The sequence below is a fragment of the Lonchura striata genome, chromosome 1 (assembly GCF_050655825.1).
Source record: "Lonchura striata isolate lonStrDom1 chromosome 1, ASM5065582v1, whole genome shotgun sequence".
NCBI classification, from domain to species: domain Eukaryota; kingdom Metazoa; phylum Chordata; class Aves; order Passeriformes; family Estrildidae; genus Lonchura; species Lonchura striata.
Window position 1 is genome coordinate 54,689,572 of NC_140703.1, and position 22,147 is coordinate 54,711,718.

Here is a 22,147-nt window from a genome sequence, read left to right on the forward strand (position 1 = left end):
AAATGGCAAATTCACTTAAATTTAGTTCTGCCATTCAAATGGAATGAAGGTCATCACCTACCCCTTTTTGATTTGATTATCCAGGGACTGAGTTTATTTTCCTGAAGAAAGACACATTAAAAGGTCCCAATTCTGCAACTCTTGCCCCATCTCAGCAGCTCAATTTTCCTAAATTATTAATCATTAACTGACTTAGCTACTGCTGTTTATCTAAGAGTACAGATTATTATATAGTTCTGAGCTGCTCACTTAAGTGTTTTTCCTTTCCTAGAGCTCTCACAACCATTCTGAAAAACAATTAAATACACTTTGAAATAGCAAAAATGAGTATATTAAAGAAATAGAATTTATAATTCAATTACCTGGCTTATTCAAATGCTGTAGTTACATATGGCTTACATTACCCAAAACACTTTTATTGATGTCATTCATGTAAATAAAGGCTACAGGTCCAATCCCTCTATCCAAGAAGACTAGGTCACTCTGAAGCAAGCTCCTGAATTACAAACCATTAGGTGTACAAAGGCTGGACCAAAGCATCATGTTTGCATGGAGAAACATGCTTGTTGAAAAGAAGAAAACATAGGTTCCTCAATCCTCTTTGTATGCTGCTCCTGACTCTCTGGCGTTCCTCTCTCATCTTCAACATTTGGGGGTTAGGAGTGCAGCAGATTATAGGCATCAATTTTTGGCCCAGTGCTTCTTGTAAGAAGTGGGTTTCCTGAGGTTACTATGAGACTGAATTTGGCAGAAGCCAAAATCAAGAATGCCAGTGACAGTGACAGAGCAGAGAGAAAGTCTGCCCTGTGGAGGTGGACTCCTTAATGGATTAAAAACTATCTGTAACAGGGAGAGTATTTAATTCTTTTCCTGCCGCACTGAACTCCTAATCACTTCTCCTTCCAGGGACAGCCACATCAGAAACACCCTGAGAGACCTCAGCAGAGCTGGCAGTACCGCCTTGAATACTTCCTGTTGCAGATGGGACCTAGGATGGGTTTCCTAACAACTTTGGCAATATACCAAAACAAGACCTCTGGGGATAATATTAAGGATTTCTCAATAGTTAGCACATAACCTGCTATCTGAATACACAGGCAGGTTTTTATAATGCATTTTTTCCCTATGCTGCACTGAAGGGGACATCCTATAGGTGTACGATAGTTCAGGGTTCCAGTGTTGCAGTGCTCTGCCATGAAATAAGAAAGCTCATTCATTAGCATATGAATCAGCTCTCCACAGAAAGTGGTAGAACTGCAGGAGAGGAAAAGCCATTTTGCTTTAATAATAACAGCCTGTAAGAGGCAATCCCAGGTACAAAATGATCAAGTGACCAGAGCCAGTTCAGTGAAGAATGATAGCATTTTATGCTCAACACTTCAAGATTAAAGTCTTTAGTTAGCTAAGCATAATGTGAATCAGTTTCATGTATAATGCATTGTGTGAGCCTGTAGCCACTGTGATACAATGTAAGCAATTCCATTTAGTGCAATTTGACTATAGCTAGTACAGAATAATTGGAGTCAGTTTCTAGCATGCTAGAATTTGAGTCAAATATGATATGGAAAAGAATTTGATACATAATAATATGGAATCAAAGATAACAAGCAATGATGTGGATGAATAGTTAGTAAGTTATAATATAATACAGAAGTCATTTTAATAAGGTGTGATGTGATTATGAATCCAGTGTTCTTATACATAGACAAAAGTCTTATCCATAATGGTAAAGAAAGGCAACTGTTAGGAAACAGCACAAATAACAGCACCACAGCTGCATTTGAGGGTAACCTGACATTGAATACTGCAGTTTTCTCAAATATAAGAGTGATGGAATAAACATCTACCAGAGAATAAACATGCCTACTAAAGTGAGCACAGAACACGTTCAGAGCAGTTCTTCACGTTGGAGGGGTGGTGTAAATGCTGCACTGGGTGATTCTAACTCCTGCTCAGGAATTCAGCCCTTTTTATTATTTTTCTACCATTATTAGAAGCAGTTGTGATAGTTCTAACCCCTTTAGTACTCTGGGCCTTAATTTTACAATCTGATGTGCTAATACAACAGTTTAAAGACGTGCCTCTTCCATGAGATTAATAATGTATGATTAGTTAAAGTACTACAGCATTTTCAAGTAAGCACATAAACATTAACATGACAGATTTACACATAAACATTTCTAAAATTACTTCTGAAAACAAAAAAAAAATTCTATTATTGTGACCTGTGATTCCATTGTCCAACAGACAATAGTTCATTGAATTTTTTTTTTATCTTCCTAACTTTTCACTAGTCTAACCCTGTGTACATGAGAAGAGCTCATTTATGAGCATGTGCTAATCAGTTCTGACTACAAGTTTAAGTCATCCCTGAGCAAACAGAAAACTATTCAGCTTAGCAATAAAGTTAAATAATTATTACCAGGCTATGCGATGTGACTACAATGTGACATTGAAATGACTATGGTGTGATTAGAATAAGAATGTTATATGCCTGTGATGTTACTAGAATGAGGCTATAAAACGTCTGTGATGCCATACTGCTGTGATATGACTAGTGTCAGGAAAAATGTGTGTATTATTCATGCATACATAAACATGCCGTATTTCAGAAGCAGACTGCATTACACAGAATGCTAGCAGTTTGAATTATCACCTTTATTAATGGCTATTCTGCTTTGTATTTTAAAAGACAAAAGAACTGCACACTTAATTCATTCACAGAATTCTTTTTCTAAGTGGTTTGGCAGTAAGGTTGCTCCTTCATGTCACTTGCTTCACTTTCAATGCCAGGGCTCTAGCCATCCTTCTTGTATTACATAATGAACATTTTTCTTAAACTATTATTAGATCCAGTTCCGTTTTCTAATGTTACTTGATGTCATCAAAACCAGGATCAATTTTTTTTTTCTGTGTAACAAGAGTATTTTGGACACAACTACAAAGCACAGCAAAACTGAAAATGTTTAATCTTTATGCATCATGGGATCACAGGATGTGCAATGCTCACATACAGTGGCTGCATCCATATGACTTCCAAGGATATGTACATTTATCAGTATGTAGCACACAATTCCAAGCCATGCAAATTTCTGACCTCTGAGTGGTACAAGCAGCTCCCACCATTTGTTAATAGTGCATCCTATGTGCAGACACATATGGGAGTCTAAGAGCCGGCATGTGAAAATGTAAAATCCTCAAGGTAGAACTTCAATCTTTAGCTCACCAGTGCTGTCCACTGAAAATGTGCAAATGAAATAGTACCACATACAGAAAAAAGTCAAATGCTGATGTTATCTTTGTTTTTTTCCTATGCATATATATTTGAAAGACTTAACCAGAAGCAACAGCCAGCATGGCCACGTACCTGAGCATACTAAATTGGATAGGTTCTAGCATACAGCTTGTAGATTCAAGCTGAGAAAAGCTAGCAATAAAAGCACAGTCAAATAAAGGTTCATTCATACTTCTGAAAATGTTGAAAAAGGCACTACATATAATGCACTATAGATAATGCACTATAATCATCTTCTTGTCACACTTTTGAGGTCACTCATATCATAATACATTGTCATTTTATTACAGTGTCTTCCAGGCATGTGATGCTTCTTTGTGGCTAGCTGGATAATTTACCTGTGTCATTTATGGAGAAGGCGAAACGATCACTTTTATTATTTATCAAACCACAGAGAGAAGGAATCTTTTCCATTTCAATGTTTGAGCAGACAAAACCCAAACCAGCAGAGTAGCTCTCTCCCTCCCTTGGCGAGTGTTTCGGCTGACCCTTCGGGAAAGGGAAGGAGAAAGGTGTGCAGGCGTAAATGGGAGCCGAGACAGGGCTGGAGTCAGAGCAGCCTGAATTATAGATGAAAGGGCATGTATTAAATATAAGGCCGAAGCGGGCGAAGGCGGGCCGGGGCTGGCGATTGCCTCCGAACCTGCGTGCGCCGGGGGCGGCCCCGCGGCCACCGCTGCGCTCCGCGCCGGGCCCGACTCGCACCGCGGGCGGCCGCGCTGCCCCGCGCAAGCGACACCGAGCACGCACTGAGACATCCCCGCCCCCCAACCTCAAACCACACCACCAACCCAAACGCACACCGAGCCCTTCTTTCCAAATTACCCCACAGCCCCGCGCAAGCCCGACGCTGCTTTCCGCGCCCTCCGCACCCCCGACCGCGGAGGAGCGCTCGCCCGCCCTCCGCCCGCGCGTGTCCGCCGCGCTCCGCCCCGGAGCGCCCCGCTCCCGCCGCGTCCCCCCGGCCGCTCCGCGCGGCGCGCAGCCCCCGCCCGCCCGCCCGGCCGCGGAGCGACGTGCCCGGCGGCCAATGCCGCGGCCGCGCTCCGCCAGCCACCGCCCCCGCCGGCGCGGGCCAATGCGGTGCGGCGGGAGGGGTGGCCTCGCAACGCTCCCACCTCCCTCTGGGCTTATTGAGAGTTATATCAAGAATTTCAGTTCAGAGAGAGAGAGGGAGAGGGAAAGAGCGTATGTGAGGGAGAGAGGCTGGGAGGGAGGGAGGGAAGGAGGGAGGGAGGGAGGAAGGAGGGAAAGCGCCGCCGCTTCCTCCCGTCACCAAAGCAATAACCTATTAGGATTTCTTTTTTTTTTTATTTTTTTTTTTATTTTTTTTTTTTTGGGTAACTGTCACCCCAGAGCTAAAGAGGGAGAAGCACCGCCAGACCAACTCTTGCCATTTCCAGTCAGAAGTTGCAGACTTGATGTAGCTGCCTCTGCTCTGCCGAGAGAGGGACGGGAATGGTGTGCAGTGCAGAGTGGAAAATACCCCCGCTCTAAGAAGTGCACCGGATTTTTCTCTTGCTGTTTGTTTGGGTTGTTGCGTGCACGTTAGGCACCCAAAGGATCGCCGTTTCACAGGAATGAAACGTGGAGAGGATGACTAACGACAGAACTGCGAATTTGTTCCCTGGAGTTGCTAATTTGCCACCCCGAAGCAACACATATCTCGAGGAGGAAGCGTTTGGCTGCTGCTGATTTCTCCAAAACTGGTGGTTTACCAGATGCATTGTGCTGTATCTGCTGGAACAGATCATTGCTTAGCTGCAGCAGATCGTCAAAGGTAGACAACTAACGTAAGTGCAAACTTACCCTTAAGCTGGGATGCATTTCCTTTAAAGAAAAAAAAAAAAAAAAAAAAAAGCCAACGCACAGTATATTTATCTAGGGAAAGAATCAGTGTTTGGGATTCTGTTGATGTTGGTGGGAAAGGCTCACCTACTCGCTGTCTCTGCATCCCTACCTGCATTACTCTGCTGGAAGTAATCACAGGCATCAGTTACCGTGCAGCTTAATGCAGATAAGATTAGTGCTTAGGGCTGCCTAGTTCTGTCAAACTGTAGGTGCTGGCAGCCTTGCACCCCGATAATGTGCAGTTAGCAGTGCATGCAAACAGAAGTCTGTCAGTCGCTTTCCTTTTTTTTTTTTTCTTCCACCTGCATTATTAGTCTGCAGTATTTATATGTGACAGCTGCTAATATCATCCTGAAGGGAGACCAGTGTTAATGGGGAAAGGCTTCACCTTTTTTCCTCTTCATATAATCACAAAATATATATTCTATCTGTAAACATACTTCCTGCTTCTAAGTTACATTTGGAATTTCTAGCCTCCTGATTTAGACTGTGTTAAAAAAAAAATAAAGTTTTAGGTTATTAAACAGAAGGAGAAGTATCCAACATCTGGAGAAGAAACACTGAGCTGAGACTGTAAGAAACTGTAAGTCCTGTTATTGTCTCATCAGTTAACAGGGATGTGAAGTAGCCAGTGACGACTGCTGCAGCAGCAGCATGTCCGGGTGGTTATTTCCCAGTACGATAGCTACAGAGGGGTATGCAAGGTACAGCGAGCAGAAAAAAATCTGGTTAGCAAGAGCTAAAAAATACATATGGAAGCAAGCAGCAAATTACGTTTGGCAGCTGGCATAGCAGTTAGAATCTAAGTAGTCCGGGAAGGTTTTTTACTTGCACCAAATGACTGGGTGGAGGAGGGTAGAGGGGGAATGCACTTTATGGATTACATGGTGTACCAAGAAATTATTCAGAAAGTACGTGTCGAAACAGTAGCTACCCTTAATCCTGCAAGTAGTTATTTTCATTTGTGCTCTGAGCAAATGCAGCCGGTGGGATATTGGTGCATTTGTCCGGAGGGCTTGCCTGTAAAAGGGAGCAGTAGGAAAATGTACTGCTGCAAGTGTGCATTGCAAAAACAAGTAGTAGTTGGAGATTGTGGATTTATCATGCCTAAAAAAACAATAATGCTGTTCTGTGTGGTTGTGTTGACAGTGATGTCTCCAAATAAGAAATGAGATGTAATGCATCCTGCAGTCCATGCATGCCTCCTCTTGCAAATCGCGCATCATTCCTCTCTGGAAACCTTTAAGTCCTAAAATCTGTGAAAAGAGAATAAAAACATTATCATGGACCTGCGGGATTTTTACCTGTTGGCCGCTTTGATTGCCTGTTTAAGGCTGGATTCTGCTATAGCTCAAGAACTTATTTACACTATTAGAGAGGAACTGCCTGAAAACGTGCCCATAGGGAACATACCAAAGGACCTGAACATTTCTCATATCAATGCTGCCACAGGGACCAGTGCCAGCCTTGTCTACAGACTGGTGTCTAAAGCAGGGGATGCACCTCTGGTCAAAGTGTCCAGTAACACAGGGGAAATCTTTACAACATCTAACAGAATAGACAGAGAAAAACTATGTGCTGGAGCTTCCTATGCAGAAGAAAACGAATGTTTCTTTGAACTTGAAGTAGTGATTCTCCCCAATGACTTTTTTAGGCTGATCAAAATAAAAATCATTGTAAAGGACACTAATGACAATGCACCTATGTTTCCATCCCCTGTCATCAATATTTCCATCCCAGAAAACACTCTGATCAACAGTCGCTTTCCAATCCCATCAGCAACAGATCCTGACACAGGTTTCAATGGCGTGCAGCACTATGAGTTGTTAAATGGGCAGAGTGTCTTTGGACTGGATATTGTAGAAACTCCAGAAGGGGAGAAATGGCCTCAATTGATTGTGCAGCAGAACTTGGACAGAGAGCAAAAGGACACCTACGTGATGAAAATCAAAGTAGAGGATGGAGGTACCCCCCAGAAATCCAGCACAGCTATCCTGCAAGTCACAGTAAGTGATGTCAATGATAACAGGCCAGTCTTTAAAGACAGTCAAGTAGAGGTCCATATACCAGAGAATGCCCCTGTAGGCACCTCTGTAATTCAGCTTCATGCTACAGATGCTGATATAGGAAGCAATGCAGAAATCAGATATATTTTTGGTGCCCAAGTCGCCCCTGCAACCAAAAGATTTTTTGCTTTAAACAACACCACAGGGCTGATTACAGTTCAGAGGTCCTTAGATCGAGAAGAGACCGCTATTCACAAAGTGACAGTGCTGGCTAGTGATGGTAGCTCTACACCAGCTCGGGCAACTGTCACCATCAATGTCACTGATGTAAATGATAACCCTCCTAACATAGACCTCAGGTACATAATAAGTCCCATCAATGGCACAGTGTACTTATCTGAGAAAGATCCCATCAATACAAAGATTGCCCTAATTACGGTTTCAGATAAGGACACTGATGTGAATGGCAAAGTGATCTGTTTCATTGAGAGAGAGGTCCCCTTCCACCTGAAAGCAGTTTACGACAACCAGTATTTGTTAGAGACCTCTTCCTTGTTGGACTATGAGGGCACCAAAGAATTTAGCTTTAAAATTGTGGCTTCTGATTCTGGCAAGCCCAGTTTGAACCAGACTGCCCTGGTAAGAGTTAAGCTGGAGGATGAAAATGACAACCCTCCGATTTTCAGCCAGCCTGTAATTGAGCTGTCAGTTTCTGAAAACAACCGGCGTGGTCTATACTTAACAACTATTAGTGCCACAGATGAAGACAGTGGGAAAAATGCAGACATTGTTTATCAGCTTGGTCCTAATGCCTCCTTTTTCGATCTGGATCGAAAGACAGGAGTGTTGACAGCCTCCAGAGTTTTTGACAGAGAAGAGCAAGAACGTTTCATTTTCACTGTTACGGCCCGAGATAATGGCACCCCTCCTTTGCAGAGTCAAGCGGCTGTAATTGTTACTGTGTTGGATGAAAATGACAACAGTCCCAAATTTACTCATAATCATTTCCAGTTTTTCGTATCAGAGAACTTACCAAAGTATAGCACAGTGGGGGTGATCACAGTGACTGATGCAGATGCCGGGGAAAATAAAGCAGTGACCCTTTCCATCCTGAATGACAATGAAAACTTTGTGCTGGATCCATACTCTGGAGTTATAAAGTCCAACGTTTCTTTTGATAGAGAACAGCAGAGCTCTTACACCTTTGATGTTAAGGCAGTGGATGGAGGGCAACCTCCTCGGTCTTCTACAGCAAAAGTAACAATAAACGTGATGGATGTTAATGATAACAGTCCTGTTGTCATCTACCCACCTTCTAATACTTCTTTTAAGTTAGTGCCACTCTCAGCAATTCCAGGATCGGTGGTAGCTGAAGTCTTTGCTGTGGATATAGACACTGGCATGAATGCTGAGCTGAAGTACACGATTGTAAGCGGCAATAACAAGGGTTTGTTTCGGATTGATCCAGTGACAGGTAATATCACTCTGGAAGAAAAACCAACTCCTAATGACGTGGGGCTGCATCGCTTAGTTGTCAACATAAGTGATTTGGGTTATCCCAAATCCCTGCATACTCTTGTTCTTGTATTTTTATATGTAAATGATACTGCTGGAAATGCCTCTTATATTTATGACTTGATACGCAGGACTATGGAAACACCTTTGGATCGGAACATAGGGGACAGTAGTCAACCCTACCAAAATGAGGACTATCTCACAATCATGATTGCTATTGTGGCTGGTGCCATGGTTGTCATAGTGGTGATATTTGTCACGGTTCTTGTTCGCTGTCGACATGCGTCCAGATTCAAAGCTGCCCAGAGGAGCAAGCAAGGTGCTGAGTGGATGTCTCCCAATCAGGAAAACAAGCAAAACAAGAAAAAGAAAAGGAAAAAAAGGAAATCTCCAAAGAGCTCCCTTTTGAACTTTGTGACCATTGAGGAGTCCAAACCTGATGATGCAGTTCATGAACCTATCAATGGGACAATAAGCCTTCCAGCAGAGCTGGAGGAGCAAAGTATAGGAAGATTTGATTGGGGCACAGCACCACCATCAACCTTTAAGCCTAACAGTCCTGATCTTGCCAAGCATTACAAATCTGCCTCTCCGCAGTCTGCTTTTCATCTCAAACCTGACACTCCAGTTTCAGTGAAAAAGCACCATGTGATTCAGGAACTCCCGTTGGACAACACCTTTGTTGGTGGTTGTGACACCCTTTCCAAACGCTCTTCCACTAGTTCAGATCACTTCAGTGCCTCAGAGTGCAGTTCCCAAGGAGGCTTCAAGACAAAGGGCCCCTTACACACCAGACAGGTAAACGAGCACTTTTACTGGTCTATAAGTACTGCATACAAGTGCCCGATCAACCAGTATTAAAAGTGCCACTGTGTTGTGGGTTGTTTTTGGTCTTTTTTTTTTTTTTAATTATAATTTAATTTAGTTAACTTTATGGGGGGAAAAAAAAAACCTAAATCAAATGCCAAAACCAAAAACAAACAAACAAAAACCTTGACCTCTTTATCATTTACCTGGGGCTTAACCATGTGTTTGCAAAATGCCTCTGATAGTTTGGGTTTTGAAGAATTTTGATTTTTAGAGGACTGTTATGCCTCCGTGCCTGTGCACATACATGTGCATAAGCAAAACTGATAAAAAACCTTTTTTTTTTCTCCCCAGTATTTAACTGTCCAATTGTAAAACTTATTGAAGAACTGTTCCTGTATGTGCTCAATTTCAGTCAGAAATTTGACTGTTTCAAGGTTGAATGGATATATACATTGTTTCAAATTTCAAAGAGAGTTGGCTTGAATTTCTTTTTCTGTTCAAGCTGATTTGGAACCTTGCTAAGTTAGTGTTGCTAAAAGGGTTAATGTTTTTTTCCCTAACAAAGACAGCCAAATTTCCAAACTACTTGACTAGTGAAGCACGTGGTTTATTGGTAGGATATAACTAAGCCATATGTAAGTCTTCCTCTTGTTTGAGTTCAACCTGATTTTGTTGCAATAGATGGAAGTTGGTATCACATAGACAGTTTGCTGCATATTTTAAAAAATGGCCAAAGCATACTTTTGAAAGGAATGCGTTCTCTGAATACATCTGAATTATGCAGGAAAAAGAAAAAAAGTCAGTCCATTGTAAATATTTTCTCATCTTAGTAATGCATAAGCGATCTGACATATCTCATTTTAAACTGTGAAACACACCATATGAAGAGGGATTAGGAAGCTGAGAGACTCATATTTCAACCAAATCCAGCATTAGGTGTTTGTTTTCGGTTTGTTTTTTTTTTTTTTTTTTTTTTTCCCCTTTCCTTAGGTCTAATAGCTGCTTGCTAATAAAGATTTAAACGCGGTGCTGTCTTAATTTATTTTCCGGGCGCCCGTCTTGCGGGCTCCGCGGGAGCGCGCGCGCGCGCGGCCCGTAGGTGGCGCCAAGGCACCGCGCGGCGCGCGCTGGCCGCGCGCCAGCGCTGCGGAGGCGGCGGGGCCGTGAGGGAGCGCCCGGCGCGCCCGCGCCCCTTGCGAGCGGCGGGGCTGGTCCGCGCTCCTCCGGGACACGGATCCCGGAGAGCCAGGCGAGAGTTAGGCTTGCCTCTGCGAAACGATTTTGGCGGCAGGCAAGTTTAGGACAAAGTCATCCCCTTGCTGTGCCGTTAGCCTTATCTGAGGTGAACGTGCCGTTCCCGGGAGTGTGTCCTGACTTTGCATGTCTGTAAGGTGTCACACTGACAAAGTGCTAAGAATAGAACAAGCACTTTGGAGGCAGTTCTGCTAAAGTGGCTGCTCAGACAAAACTCCTTCTTATGAGAGACACTGAAAACCCCGCAGAAGAATCTCACAAACACCTGATCTCTCTAAGGGACTTTAAAGAAGGGTCTACTCCCTAAGCCATCGCACAGCACCGTGCACACATTGTCAACATAACTTAAAAATAAAAAAAAAACTATCAAAACCCCCCCAATAAATTATAGAAGAGTTCTGCAAAGTCTGTGCTTACTAGTCTGAAGTTTTCTCCTCAGTTTTAATTGCAAAACATTATCCTTCCAAACCACACATTCCTTTTCTGGTCTGAGATTATTTTAATTTAGGTGTAAATTAGCTTAACAAACTCTATCAGAAAACTCAGACTTAACTCCCTATAGTATCTGGATGTGGAAAGATTATTCTATCCTCTGCAACATCTGGAGGCAGTTGCGACACCCAGAATTTTTTACCTGACAGAATGTGTAAGCTCTGCATGGCAAAATTGAACACCCATACAAAAACAGCTTAGCAGTATTTCCAGAGTTACTGCTATTTATTACATTAAATACCTCGGTCTCCATTTAATAATATCTGCAATTATAACTATATATGGATCTGATTCAAATTTCACTGAGTTCTTAGTGTATCCTTTTTGAAGTCAGTAGATACTCGTGATTGGGATTGCTCCCTGAAAAAAACTGTATTATTATATGCAAATGAAAATACAATTATTTCTTAGGAAGACAGTTACCTAATCTGACTTTGTATATTTTTATTCTGTGGGGAATGATATAGTGTCTTTTTGGTTTTTTTCCTCACAATGATGAGTGTTACAGGATGTAGTCTTCTTAGACTTCCTTGTTAATTTTGGCTGGAGTACTATAACCATCAATGGTAGTAATCATTAGCAATCTTCCTGTTCTTCTGTCTGTAATTCATAAAATTACCATGCATTTTAGCTTATATTCATTTGCACAGGAGTGAAATACACCATCATAGGTATTTTTAAAAAATTTGCGATAGAGTATGGTCTTTAAGCAAAGTATTCAGATTTAAAGATCTTACTGAACAGTAGTGTGTGCTAATACCACAGCATCTGAAAATTTTTTCTACAAATTCCTTTAGGAAGAGATACTTAATACTGTGCCATTATACTGTTTTATTCATGTTTAACATAGCTAATTTCTCTGCATCTAATGTTGAGTTAGGTTACTTATGTATATTCACTAACTTGCTGGGTCTTGAAAAGAACATGGGAATCGTTGTGGATGATGTTAAAATAGGGAAAAATGAAAATAGGATAAATATATGTCTAAGAAATACTAGCATCCTTCATCTTTACTTACAATTTCTTTTAGTTCAAGGTAAACATACACACACAGTGTGTCTTGCAGATACATTTATATTAGCAAAGAGCTGAGACCTAAGTCAGCACTTGGACTTCATTCAAGCAAAATCTCAGTGCTTTTGATGGGCATGTGGCCCTAGAAATCTGTTAGAACTGGATTTTAAATCAAAAAGCATTTAGAATTTTAAATGTATTTTTTCATTAAAAAAATGGGGGTTTTGGGGGAGTTTTGGGGTGGGTTTTTTGGTGTTTTGTTTTTGGTTTTTGGTTTTTTTTTTTGTTTTCGTGGGCAATTTCTGTGCAATCATCAATAAATTTAGTGGAAATTCTGTAGTTAAGTTTTTACATGTGACTTTGAATTGTACAGACTGATGTTTCATAAGTACCCAGGATGAAAACCAAAGCCTCCTTCAAGTGCCTATCTTGCAGTAAACCTGGTGGATGCTCTGAAAAGAGCATTTTTGAATACTTGAACTTGGGATTGTTCTAAATGCTAATTCACATAATTAGGAGTATGGAAAGGATGTTGCACACCACCAGCTTATATAGATAACTAAGCTTCCAAAATCAGTGTTATGACTCATAAAGAATACTGAAATCTATGCAGGCTTCTCAATCAGTGTTCTTTTCAGTATTTGATTGAACTTTAAAATGCGCTTCAAATTAGTAAGTCATTACACCAAACAGCTACATAGAAATACAGCAGAAGACGACATGTTGTATTTTTCTATGTGAAAGACCTCTTTTGAAAAGCAAATAAACAGACAAAAACTCCTACTCAATGTCATTAGATTAACAATAGATTAAATAATAAAATAAATTAAGCGAAATTTACTGTGGTTATCCCAATTTTAAATCATAACAACTTCATTTAATCAGACTTAAAGCACAGCAGTAACAAATAACACAGGTTTAAAATATGTATCAGTATAGGTTGTGGGCAAAACCTTTAGTCTTCATTCCTAATCAAAATGCATTTAGGCATGTGCTTAACTTTCATTTAATGTAGTAAAACTGAAGCAGATCCTTCCAAGTGACTTGAAATGTTGTCTTCAAGAAAAAGTCGTAAGCACACTATAAGCACTTTTCTGAATCAAAATGATAATTTAAAAATTTTGGAAATGTGCATGGTTCTAGAAGATTCAGAAAAGTTGAATATAAGTTAACACCGTCCTTGTATTTCTGTGCTCTAGTGGCAGAAATTAAGGATTTGGGGCTCGAATGACACATTAACTACATTCCATACTAAAGTATATTTTTAATCTTATACTCAAAAACATAAGCTCTGTAGAGATTGCTTTATTCCTTTTTTATCCAATGGACTTCTTGCCTGATCAAGGAACTAGTAGCCAGGCTCCTGCTGATCAATGCATATCGATTAAGCTTTATGTGGCAAATCTAATTGATGTTATCTTACTCTGGAGTGTTTAAATTTGTAAGTTTGGAGTTTATGTAAGAGAAAAGAAAAGCTGAAAACATTAATGACTCTTAATTTGATACGCTGAGAGTGACAATTTCAAGGTGCATAAGTTGATGGAAATCTGCATTGGAACAGCAGAACAGAGCTTACGTCACCTGAAAATATTAAAATTCTGTAACCATAGCATTCCACAGTTCTGTGTGCAGTATTATTTTTAGTGGCCTTGTTTCATCACTTAGTATAAATAAAAAATACATAAATTCTTTTGTATGTTTAGTTTGGTTTATGTGTTAACATGAATATTAGTCTTGGGTGAGGACTAATCATCTGGAAATCTGTCTGCATGTAAAATTCAATTGTTTTCTAGTTCTGTATGTTTGTATATTTATACTAAAATATTAGAAATGGTTATAATGTACAGTGTATTTTTTCTAATCTTGTATAACTGAAAAATAGGTTAACAGATTTCACTGAACTGTCTAAAGAAATTCATCTTTGAGCTGAGACCAAGCATGGAAATTTTAGCTGGAAAGAAGAATTTTTCAGAAAGTTATGAGCATGTGAAAACTGTGAGTTATAATGGATATCTGAACATAACCCTAAGCTAGAATACCATTGTCAATAGTGATGGTAGACATGATAAACTAGAGTAGGGAACTTTTTGTGTATACAGGTCAGACAGTAAAAGCTTAGTAATCTTCATTTCTCTTTAAATGTTTCCTGTGCATGAGATTTTTATCAGAATCACTGGAGTCTCATCTGTCCCAAATATCCAAAGCCAAAGTTTCACATATGTTAAGAAATTTGTGCCACACACATGAGTGAGAACTGGATCGTGAGTTTAATGCTATTGCAATTTTGTATATAGGAACATGGGAGAATCTTTTTAGTTTCCATTTCAGAATTTCACTTCCAAAGAATCTTTTCTTCTAGCACGGCAAAACCATATCAGCCACACGTTATTGACAGCAATTTTATTGTAGCTAGAGGCTTATAGTAAGCTGTTTATTGCTGTTCCCTAACGCAGTTGACAGCAATTGGGGAATTAATTTTCTTGCCCCTGATGTGCTTTCTTGGGTATAAACAACAGATGTTAAAGATATGAAAACTGTGACCCATTTACATTCAGCAACTCTTTACATGAACAGTCTACCTGTCTGAAGTGCAGGTTTCAAGACCTGACTAATTTTTCTCCATCAATTCTAGGATTCTTATTTTTGCAATAGTATTCTTACTCTACCATTTAATTGCATTGAACATATAGGATTTAACTGACAAAATGGACACATAGTGTTCTGAAAGACCTAACAGGAATTACAGATGCTACCTAATATTCTGGTACCATTTCTTTCACAGAACATCACGGTGGTCTATACTCATAAGTTTCCTCAGCTGCTATCCAAGTACAGCCATGTTGCATACATTCTGTAATGTCCATGTCTTTGGTGATGGAAAAGAACATACATAGAATCATGTATTATTTTTTCCTTCTTTTATTTCTTTGGCTTTCCATCCTGTGGCACAATGTATGTAACATTATTTATCCCCATACAGTGATGTGGGCACTTAATCAGTTCATTTTTGGTTTACAAGAGATAGCATTCCTTTGAGTGGAAAGATTTACCAGACTGTAGATAAGAGATGAATGGATGATATCATATTTTACTGAAGTGTGGGGAGTGTGGGGAGGAGAACATCTTTTGTTAATTTCTATCTTTTAGAAAGACATTTGCTATATAAGGGGCTTTAACATCTTACCTAACTGAGATTTTAAGTGCTAGTCTAGACACAAAATGCATGTGTACTGTTCCCTTACAATTAAAACACCATACAAAAAAATTCCTCCTAAAGGAGTTGCAATAATTTTCTTGCAATGGATTATTTTCTAGAGAGCTATAAACTCTTTCTTGAAGCAGAAATAGCTATTTCTTGCAGAAGACACATTAAATTGATGTTGCTACTTTTTCCACTGGTTGTGAAATTATGAAAATTTGAAATTTGAAAAAAATTGTTTTGAACAGCAGTACTGTTGTAGCCATACAAACCCATGTATATATTATTCCTGAAACCACTGGGTTTCAGAAAAACATAAAGGCTGCTACAATTTTGGTACAAAATTCATGTTAATCTTTCTAAAAGTATCTGGACATTCAAATCTTGGAATGATTTGGCCTTCATTCCCCATTTGATTTTTGGGTTTTGTGAATACTCTGAATTATATATGATAATACAGAGAAAGGTAGTTAAAAATTAGATTTGTAATCATCCTGAGGTGTTTAAATTGTACCAATCTCAAGAGGTACTCATTTTTTCCTTCTTTTTTCTTTTGCAGCAAGTGAGGTGGAGGGTGTTTGTCCTGCACAAATATTAGAATTTTTACTTGAAAGTTAGTTTGGAAAATGTGCACTTCCAATTACAAGAGGACAGTATAAACAGCCTTTTTCTAGAGTGACAGTTCGTAATTTGAAGATTAATCCAAGCTGGGATAAATCTGCTGGTTTATTCCATCTGCAGCTCTTTTTAATGTTGACTTCTTTATAAAAATAATAGGATGATATCAGGTAATATTTACGAAATCTAAAATATATGTAAAATTAATCAGAAGAGAATTAAAAATCTTTTTATTTTGAGCTGAATCTGATAAAATGGGAAAGATCAGCAGCTGGATTTTTCTTTTTTCCTTTGCTTTCCACCCCAGGTTTGCAGAAAGGAAGAGTTTTAAAATAACCACCTCTTCCTAGTCAGAAAATGAAATCAGATATTCTCACTAGCTGATAGCTGAAAGAGAATCACTACTGATATTGATTTATAAAACACTTTGTAGCCTGAAACTGATATTCGTTCATTTGCCCTCATTCCTTCCAGAGAAATTGTCAGATGCTTCATTTGTAGTTCTGAAGGATGTTCTTATCACCTCCTAGGCTTTCATGTGTTACTAGTAAGAAAAATCTCTTACTGGTTTTCTTTATCATTAAAAAGTGTTAAATATCTGCCTGTACAATATTTTTCATCAAATGAACTAATTTAGCCTATGTCTTGTAAGGTCACAGAGCCTTTAAAACACTTAAAAAATCAAGAGGAAGACCATGCTTAAGTTATGAATGTATTTTGCTATTCTTCCAGCCCCTTGCTGATTGGTAGCCAGCAGTAGTGTGTCTTAAATGGCTAAGCCTAATAGATGTAAATATCTGTCTCCTTCATAACACATAAGGTTAAGGAAACAATTGTCTTTCTGATGTAAAGGTTCTGTAGGATACATATGTTTCTACAGAGAACACCTCCTTCCTATGTTGACAGGATGCACAGCCTGAAAGAGAATGATATTCAACTCCTGTTTTTAGTAGCTTTCCATTCAGTGAGATAGGTTTTGGGAATATGGTTGTTATTCCAGTCCCTCTTCTTGGAGCACGTGATGAATATATCATGATTGCTTCAGATGCCCAGCTTCTGATGGTGGATCTAACCTTATTTCTGTAAGTGATGTTCACAGAAAGTATAATTGGTGCAGTTTTCACCAGTACACTTAGCTGGTAGTGCCTCCACACACAGTGCGTTTTGCTTCTGTTGAGACTATGGTGGGATTCATCTTATCTGACTTCTAATTCTGTAACAAATTTAATCTGCTTCAGTGGGTTTGTGATTTACCCCATCCTGAAGAAAATGTGGTGCCTCAAGCTGAGTGGCAAAGCTGAGCAGCGCAGCTTGGTGAGATGCATCCCATGTCCGATGAAGAGTATAATTTGGTGTGATCCATATTCTTTACTTCCTGGTGAAGAGCATTATCTAGTCCATTTTTCTCACTGGGGTCAAGAGAAGGGTTTTAAGGTTATGTATTTCTTTAAGTGAAGGTATTATTTGAACAGTGCAGGTCAGCTCAAAAATGTATGGGCACAATTGCCACTAAGAAAGTCTTCTTTAGATAATGACTCAAATTCAAAGGCTTCCAAATTAGCAGAAGGAGACTTACTGACTTTCTATTAAATCCTTATCTGGCCATCAGCTATCTATTTTAGTAAGACAGTGCCGTAAAACATCAGTTATTTTGTTTTGGTGCTGTTCTGAGTATTTCTGGTTTTCCTCAACACTGCATGTTCCTTGGTACCTTGTTCTGTGAACCTTAGTACAGGCCATTCACATTACAGTGTAAAAATGTTTCTTTTACCTCTCTGGTAAAAGGTATGTGTCTATAGCAGTATGAATTTTCAGTCAGTTGTCAGACTGTCTCACTTTCACCATTGCAAAAATACAGGTCAAAATATCAGTGACATGCTAGGTTGCCGCTAAGAGAATTTGAAATTGCCTTCAGTTTGTGACAACAGTACTCTGATGGTGTTGAAGTCTGCAGCATCCAGAGCAGCAGGAGGTAGGCTGCTTACCACTTGCATACCCTATTCATCTCCCATATTTTTAACTACTGCCAGATAAATAAGAAACAAACCAAACCAACAAAACCCCCAACTAAAGAAAAACAACCAACCGACCAAATATCCTCTCTCTCCCCACAAATTGAATCTGCATCTGCTAAGGACAGTAAATGTTGCCTGTTGAAATTTAATCTCTCTACTGTACAGGAGATGGACTTTCCGATTTGAGATTTCATCAGTTTCATTGCAGAAAGCTGTTACATCTGTCAAACATTTCAGTTTGAAATGAACATATGATTTTTTGCCTTTGTATGCTACAAGAGCACCAGATTGTCAATCAACAGAAGTACCAAAGATCATCACAATATAGGTGATCTGCTGCTGTGACTGGCATTTTATTTTTATTTTGATACATATTTTTTCTTTCTCAAACTTAAAAATGGCAATACTTTTCTATAGTGGTGTAACAGATGAGAAATATGGATATGAAGGGAGGTCACTCCAGTCCTGTTAGTCTTAGCTCCTAATGCCCATTCTATTGAGATCACTGCTACAGTCCAGGTGGGCAATGGAGCAGTAGGTGACTGTATGAGTTTTATGAATGCCCATCCTGTGTGAATGAGACGAAAAGATGAATGAGACTTAAGTACATTTAATTTTGTTATTCTTCATTTTTGCCGTAGTTTTAATGCATTGCAGCAAACTTCAAGCAGCCCAAAGTATTTAACCAGTAGGGCAGGACCACTTCTGGGTGGACTGTGTAGTCTTTCAAACTGCCTCTAGGCAAAGTGGGCTCCCAAACCTTCAGCAAGTAATTTGAATCTTGTTAAATTCTTGGGGTTTTGATCTGCTTCCCTCAGTACAAATCAGAACTTTTGTTTCTTAATGTGATTTTTCAAATTTTGGACTAAGAAATGGGCAAAAGCATAGATGCTTTTTGTGGGGTTTGAGAAACTGATACACTTCCATGGTTGTGTGATGTGTCTATTGATAGCATCCCCACTGAACATCCCTGGATTTTCTGAGTATCACTCAGCTTTGCTGAATCTAGGCTTTGGCCCTCTTCTGGGCTTTAGCAGTTGATTAAGAAATATTCTAATCCATCACAGAGTACCAAGAAACTAATGGCTTATGAAGTATTTTAGTCTTCAAGCTTCCACTATAAATTATATGAAAAATAGTGTCATTTGGCTGATGCTTGAATACATCTCTTTCTTTTATGAGATACTGTCTCTGTCCTTTCATGTTTGTCTTTTTATTCTCTTCTTTTATTCTCTGAGAACACTTATTTTTGTAAAACTTATTTATGCACATATTAGAAATCTGAATTTCCCCTTCAAATACATAGTATCACAGTGCAGAAGTGGCACATTTTATGTACAATCTGTTCTAGTACATTCAACTCATAACCACACATTGCTTGTGTGATTTTAGACTTTTAAAAGACTTTTAATGAACCATGCTCTTTAAGATTCAAGGATTTGAAACATTTGGAAGTATATCTGTATGGCAGCATAGTATGGGAAGCCATTCTATATGTGTTGTAGTTAAAACAAGTAGACAAAATAATTATTTCATATATGTTTTTATTTGCTCACTTTTTAAAATTTTCTTTTTATAAAGCTATTCATACTTTTATATATGGCATAATACATTCTCAATTTGTTTGTAATAGGTGTGCTATCTCATAGACTTATGATAGAAAGTTCTGAAAGAAAACAAGAACAAAAAAATGTTAATCATAAAGCAGAAGAGCAGAGATTGCCACTCAGTAACTGGATAGTGCTTTTTGAGTTCAGCAATTTGAAAGGGAGATTGGGAGGAGAGATGAAAACATTCATATATCTTTACATTTCAAAATGATTTAAAGATGACTGAACTTGTAGAAAAACTTATTCTTTAATAAGAAAGCTGGCAGTGCTGCTGTGATACACAGATTGTCAGTGATCCTTGAGTCTACTTCTTCAAAGCAGTGTGCTGAGCACTTTTCAGCAGAGCAGTTCCATTCAGTGACTGCTGAAGCTTTATGGTGCAGATCACCTCCAGACAAAGTACTTCTCGTTGTCAACTATGATATTTATGTGTCAAAAGTATGTCACAGAAGTAATTCTCAATTTTAGAACTTTCATTCTTTGGATCAGTGGTGACCACATTAAAAAACGCTCTGCATTCACTGTCTCACATTTGGTATTATTTAACATTTTCATGTCCTAGTGCTAAATAGCAGCCTTAGTTGTATTCAGTATTGTGGAAATTCATTTCAGCAACCCTCTAGCTACTGAAAAGTGTTATATCTTACATCCTGCTGTCCTCAGTAAAGATAGTTGGGGGTCAGGATAGCACTGTGTGCTCCTGCTTGCTACTGCTCATGGCTTTTGGCATCTGATAGGGATGCTGTGATAGCACCTTCAATTAAAAGCCATAGGCAACAAGCATAACAAAGAGAATCCTTAAGACTGCTTAATATTATGCCATTACTTTGACTTGAATAAAACCAGCATGAGAATAAATTGCCTATGTTAGCTTAATTGTGATCTTCACCTAAGCACTACCCATGAGACCTTAGACCCAGCAGAAAACGCTAGTGGGAGTATCACGGGCTTTTTCTGAGATTGCTTAAATTTATCATATTTCTGTTAGAAAACACTGACGTGATTTTATTCCAGCTTTAAAGCCTTAAACTTTTCCTGCCTGTTTTGGGTTTTCATTACTTTTATGTCTATACAGTCACACAGATAATCAAAAACAAAAAAAGCCTGCATATCTCTGCATGTAACACTTCTCTGCAACTATATAGCACCTCATTAGTTTTTTTCAGTATCAGAGATAAGTTAGCATTCTGTCATGAAATCTGAACTGCCACTATATCTCGCTGAAGCTTATAAGCCATGCCATAGTAACTTTCAAAAAGCGCATTAACTCTTGCAACAGAAGATTCAGTCTTGTAAACATGAAGAAATCATATGGCTCTACCTATCTGTGAAGCCAATTTGTTTGACATTTTCTTCTGTAAATTTTGCTGCTCTTAGAAATATTTTGAAATAGAAAGGGAGAAATTTCAGTTTTGTCTCTTTTTGCACAATGCAATTGACTGAGGTAGACCTAACCTCATTTACATTTGGACTGTGGTGGCTGTACAGTCATTACTTTTTGAACATGTTGTGCCTTTTTCTCATTTTTTTAAGTTTCTATCTTCACTGAAAAATAAGCGTTTTATATCAAGATTGATGTTGTGAGCTATCTGCCTAAATGTAAATCCTTGTGAAGACAAGAGAGAGGTATTTTGTACCTTACTGTAGCTGGTCAAGGTCAGCCTGGAACAATTCCCTTGGGGTTGATCTCTACTGTCTATGTATGGATGAATATACAATACCTTATCATTAGCAGGATTTTTTTTACCTATTTCAGCATGAAATCGTGCTGCACATGTCTTGCAGTGAGGTGCCTTTAAGGATATGATTTACATGTGTTCTTACTCTAGGTCCTTTATCACTTCTCAAGTGATGCCAAGTGAGTCTGTCCTACTGTCTGGAAAAACCATACAATTTGGTCCTGTGGTTTAATTAAAGTCCTTGGACTTTCATATACAATACTGATGATATTAACAGAGGTACCCCTACGTGTTCCTGCCAGGCTTGCATCACCATCTGGTGTAATTCCAATGCATTTTCATACATCATCAATGTCAGTGTTACTGTTCTGCAAACTGTGCTAGATTGCCAATGATTGCAGCTGCATACAATGGCTGTAACTCGGTCACCCCCTTAGGCAGAGTAATATGAATCACCAAAATCAAAAATTAATTCAGCACAGGCCTTTACTTTGTGATGGTAATGGTATAGATGTGCCTGTATTCTATTTTTACTAAAGTAAACCACAGTATTTTATAGGAAGCCTGATCAGAGCAAAACATTCCATCCATGGTCTATTCCATGTTGGCAATAAATTTTCCTAGTAGACTAGGAACAAATTTCAGCTTCTTTGCAAGTGAGGGAAGCAGTCCTGGGCATGAGTTGCCTTCTTGGAGTCATTTTGTTCTGTAGCTTAAGTCTGCCTGCTCCTAATAATGCTCTTCTCAGTGTATGTCTTCCAGCTTTTGAAAGTTTCTCCTGAAACTATC

At 39.1% G+C, this 22,147-nt stretch overlaps 1 protein-coding gene across 11 annotated transcripts in view; it reads left to right on the top strand.

Moving 5' to 3' along the window:
• Positions 1–4,423: 4,423 nt before the first annotated feature.
• Positions 4,424–22,147, top strand: part of PCDH9 (protocadherin 9) — a 672,836-nt gene continuing 655,112 nt past the window's right edge. For 4 of the 11 annotated variants that reach the window (XM_077781369.2, XM_031504813.3, XM_031504814.3 and 1 more), the window contains exons 1-2: positions 4,512–5,088; positions 6,296–9,465. In XM_077781369.2, coding sequence (XP_077637495.1) covers positions 6,430–9,465 — 3,036 coding nt within the window. In that variant the 5' untranslated portion in view covers positions 4,512–5,088; positions 6,296–6,429. Of the gene's footprint in view, positions 4,484–4,510; positions 5,730–6,295; positions 9,466–22,147 lie in introns of those variants that run through there. The other 7 variants (XM_085556425.1, XM_085556438.1, XM_085556432.1 and 4 more) reach the window with 4 other exon arrangements.